Source organism: Ichthyophthirius multifiliis (genome assembly GCF_000220395.1).
Source record: "Ichthyophthirius multifiliis unplaced genomic scaffold scaff_1120509250917, whole genome shotgun sequence".
In the NCBI taxonomy this organism is placed as follows: Eukaryota; Ciliophora; class Oligohymenophorea; order Hymenostomatida; genus Ichthyophthirius; species Ichthyophthirius multifiliis.
Window position 1 is genome coordinate 1 of NW_004086376.1, and position 4,845 is coordinate 4,845.

At 16.2% G+C, this 4,845-nt stretch overlaps 1 protein-coding gene across 1 annotated transcript, besides 15 other annotated features; it reads left to right on the forward strand. All coding sequences in view use genetic code 6, as the record gives it.

The window, feature by feature from the left end:
• The first annotated feature begins 19 nt into the window (after positions 1-19).
• Positions 20-81: a microsatellite.
• Positions 27-87: a microsatellite.
• A 1,609-nt stretch (positions 88-1,696) lies between these two features.
• IMG5_112280 (hypothetical protein) lies at positions 1,697-2,260 on the forward strand (the record flags this gene model as incomplete). The annotated part of the gene is made up of 1 exon (XM_004034782.1): positions 1,697-2,260. The coding sequence occupies one exon, from the start codon at positions 1,697-1,699 to the stop codon at positions 2,258-2,260; it is 564 nt and encodes a 187-aa protein (XP_004034830.1).
• Positions 2,261-3,490: 1,230 nt separating this feature from the next.
• Positions 3,491-3,601: a microsatellite.
• Positions 3,493-3,542: a microsatellite.
• Positions 3,554-3,676: a microsatellite.
• Positions 3,573-3,608: a microsatellite.
• A 129-nt stretch (positions 3,677-3,805) lies between the features above and the next one.
• Positions 3,806-3,846: a microsatellite.
• Positions 3,808-3,845: a microsatellite.
• Positions 3,809-3,845: a microsatellite.
• Positions 3,847-4,074: 228 nt separating the features above from the next.
• Positions 4,075-4,127: a microsatellite.
• Positions 4,128-4,145: 18 nt separating this feature from the next.
• Positions 4,146-4,189: a microsatellite.
• Positions 4,164-4,220: a microsatellite.
• Positions 4,221-4,517: 297 nt separating this feature from the next.
• Positions 4,518-4,591: a microsatellite.
• Positions 4,519-4,568: a microsatellite.
• Positions 4,532-4,582: a microsatellite.
• Positions 4,592-4,845: the final 254 nt, after the last annotated feature.

Consider the following 4,845-nt stretch of genomic DNA (forward strand, 5'->3'; position numbering starts at 1 on the left):
AATATACATAAAAAAGTATATATTAAATAATATAATATATAATATAATATAATATAATATAATATAATATTATATTATATATTATAAAAATTATTCAATAATTATATATTCTTTTTTATAAAAAAACATCAATTTTTTTTTTCTTTTATAAAATTTATAAATTAATCATCTAAATTTATCCATTCTCCTTATTATTATATTTTTTTGATATTTAAAAATATATTTTCTTCTAGATTGTCTTAAATATCTTATTTTATTTCAGCATTAAACAATTAGAAACTTAGGTAATTATCAAAAAATGATTCATTAAAGAATTTAATCACATCATTTTTAGAAATATAATGAATTTCTTTTATAATATTATTATTTTCTTAAAAATCAAAACTTTAATTTTAAATATAATACCAATAAAATTCTGCTTTTTCATTTAAATTTGAAAATTTTTTTGATAAACTCTCTTTTGTACTCTCTTTTAATCCTTAAAAAGTTATATCATCCATTTATTGTAGATATTGTTCACTGAATTCCTTTATCATTATTGTTATTTATTTCTCATAAATATTAGGTGTATTTTTGTATCCTTAGACAAGTACGCAATAATTAAAAATATCTTAAAAATTAATCAAAAAACCCTAAACTACATATCCTAATTACTATTATGTTCTCAATTTTTCAAATGCAAAACTGTGTAAAGGTTTTTATATTAATTTTAATATAGCTTTTTTTTTCATATTTATTTTGCCAAATTAAAATACTGTTGCTCCAAGGTTATTTTTATTATCCCCAGAAGAGTATATATTTCTATAAACAATTTTTTTATGTGGAAAAGAGAATATTTTGTCAATAGTAGTTTTTTTAGATAATGTATTATTTTTTAAATCAGAAGTTAGATTAAGGAAACAGTTTTTTATTATATTTTCTTTGGCATTTCCGAAAACAAAAAAAGTCAAATAAAATGAGTTTTTGAAGTTTTGTTAAAAAGAAATGAGCTTTGCGAAATCTAAATTTTGTATATTTTTTGAAATCTCTTTTTTATCGAAGTAATCTTTTATGAAAACTTTAAATAAAACTTCACGAAATTACTTAAAAATCATTTAATATTCAAATTATTTTATTTGATTTTCGATGTTTTTCTTATTTTTTTCAAAATCTTCTTCCTTTATTTGCACTTAGTTTAAGCTCTTTGAAATTTCTTTTATTATTTCTTCCAACAAAGAATCGAAAGTTTCCAAATATATCTTAAATCCTTATCTATTTGAAATTATTTCATATATAAGTCCACTCATTTCGTATTTAAAAAGATTCTTTTTTAAAATCACTTCGAGTTCATAGACAAAAATTTCATTCGATATTTTATAAAAAATATCTTTTTTAACTAACTCGTTATCAAATTATAAATAAATCACTTATTTAGGCTATTTAAATTCTCTTTTATTTACTTAAATGAATAATCTTCCGTTTTCGTTGTTCAAAATAACTTAAGGAGTTTCGAAATCTTAAAAAGAATTATCAATATCTTCCAAAATAGTATCTTTTAAAACAGGGAAATTAATCTAAGATATTAATTTTAATTTTTTTCGAAATTTAAAAAATCTAAAAGTTCCTTTTCGCTTAAAAATTTTTAAGTAAAAGTCAAATCATAAAGCTTGTTTTCTGTTAAAGGCATATTTTTGAAAAATAATTCGTTATTAGTTTTATGAATAATAATTATTTTTTCGGGATTACTTAAAATTTATAATATTTTTTCGAAGTGATAGCTATTAAATTTCTTCAATAAATTTTCATAACTTATAATTTCCTTGACTATTTTATTTTAGTTTATTATTTTAGAAAAGTCACTCACTTCATCCATAACTTAGTCTGTTTATAGATTTTATAAAGAAAATAATTTCTCGAGTATTTCTTTAAATTTATTATATTTTTCCTCTTTATCATTTATTTTTTGTATTTCTTATATATAATAAAAATAAATGCGTATTATTTCTTATATGTCATTTTCTATTTCATTCAATAGCTCTATATCTATTTAAAATATCAAAAATTTACTTAAAACAGTAATTTCTTCTTCTATATCTATTTCGCATTTGCTCGATAATTTTTTTTCTGTTAAATATAGGCAAAAGTTTGTTTCTTAGAATCCATAATAAAATAAATATTTTATAAATTTTAATGTCTTATATTCACTTTCTTCGTTAAAAGGAAGGAAGAAGCATAAATGAAGTTTATTTGTTTTAGCATTTTCCTTTAATTGTAAATATGAGCCTTTTTAAATAGGCACCTATTCAGTATACAATTTCGAATTTAAAAGAAGATTTGAATTTTATACTTTTTTCTAAAAAGAAGGTATTTGTGAAAAAAGATTTTCAATTTTATTTTTAATTGAATTTTAGTAAATAGAATCTACTTTTATTACCAAAGTCATATTTTCGGAAAAGTAAAATTTTTAAAGAAACTCTCTAAGGGCGAAGTATGTGTTTTTTGGATTCTTCATTAAAGAATAGACATTTCCACAACTAAAATTATTAAAAGGATGTTATTTATCACTTATACTAATTAATAAATTATATATTCTATAAGCTTCTCTAGTTAAACTATTCACATATTCAGAATCTACTGCTTATATTTCTCGTTCTAGTTAATCTTCTTTTAAAAGAGGGTCAATAAAAAATCGACTCCATACATCTAAGATTTACTCAAAATTATTATTTGTGCTTTAAAAATAATAATTTGTATTTCCACTCGCTGTATATGCATTAGTTGACCCTCCGTTTCTTGATATTAAATCATTAAATAAACTTTCATTTTAATATTTCTGACTTCCCATAAATAACATATGTTCTAAAAGATGTGCAAGTCCTTATAATTAGTCTGGATTATTAAATGAACCTACTTTTACGTCTAAAGAAGCCCCACTTAAGGGTAAATTAGGTTCAGATATTAAAAGTACCTTTAAATTATTTTCTTTTAGTTTTATAGCTTCGAATTTACTATTTATTGTTTTAGGTTTTATTATTTTATCTGTTATATCTTGCCAATTATTTTAAAAAAAAATTTCGTTCGAACTTTCTAAAGGTTTTTTAAATTATAAAACATTATATATTAGTAAAGTTAATAATATAAATGCTAATAATATTAAAATAGATAATATTAGTATTTTTAAGTTGGGTCTTATTTTTTAGTATATATAAGATTTCTGATATCTTTAATCAATTAATTAAAAATCATTAAAAGGTAGATTTTAATAGTCCTAATTTAATTCACCATAACTTACTTATTATTAGAGTTATATGGATATGTTTTTTACGTTATTGTTATGCATTTTTATAATTATTAATATATTAAAATTAAATATAAAATATTATAATATAATTAATATAATACATTATTATATATTATAATATTTATTAATAAATCATAAAAAATAAAACTATATATATTTAAACATTTATAAATGCAAACATATAATTTTTATTTTGAATACATTATAAAAAATTTATATTTATATTTAATTTAATTTTAAATTTATTTTTACATTAATTTTATTTTAATATAATTTATATAATTATTATATTATATTATTTTTTATTTTCATATTATTATTTTTTTTCTTAAAATTTTTATTATAATTATTATATTAATATTTTTTATAATTTTTTATCTTTATTATTTTCTTAAACTATATTACATAAATATATAATTATTAAATATATTTTTTTAATATTAATAAAATTTATTTTAAAATTTTATAGATTACTATTCTTTTATCTTATAATATTGAACGTTAAAATTTATTATTAAAAAAAATATTTTTTTTTAATTTATTTTTCATTTTTTTAATTTTTTTTTTTTTATACTAAATATTTTTTTCTTGAATTTTCATTTTTTCTTATAGAGGCAATTTATATAAGGAATTTGTAACCTAAGCTAAAATTTCTAATAAAAAAATACTATATTATTAAAAAATAATGTTTGTTAAGGTTTTTATTAACCGTAACATTTAAAAAAAAAATTAAATTTGTTATATTGAAATATTAAAAAAAGGCGAATAAGAAATAGGTTTAAAAAATAATAATAATATATATATATATATATATATATATATATAAATTATATATATATATATATATTATTAATTATTAAAAAATTAAATTTTTCATAATTATTATAAATTTTTAATTAATTATATAAAAATATATATATTTAATAATAAAATAAAAATACAATTCAAATTTTTATTATTTATTAAATATATTAGCATTTAACAAAATTCTATATTATTATTTTTTCTTTAAAAATACAATAATTTAAATCTGATAATTTAAAAATATTATTATTAATTTAAAAATTTTTATTTTAATATCAATTTTTCTAAATGATTTAGTTATTTTATCTTAATTAATTAATAAATATTAATATATTATATCACAAAAATTTTTAAATAATAATTCATAAACAATAGCAAATTTATATATACTTTATAAATATTATTTATAAAATCAAATATAATTTCTTTTTTCTTAAAAAAAATAAAAAAAATTATAAAAATAATATTAAAAATAATAAAAAAATTTATAATATAATATTATAAATATAGAACATTATTTAAAACCTCAAAATAAAAAAGCTGTCAATAATTAAAAAAATATTATACTTGAAATAAATAAAAATAAATAAACTAATAAATGAGTGAGCAAAAAAAATATTTTGTATAAAATGAACTTAACCATTACAATTAAATATATATATTAAATGGAAGTATAAATTTAGATAATGAATAATTAATAAGTATAATATCTTGTTTATTAGAAGAAATACTTCAAATAACTGATTAATAAGAAAATAAAT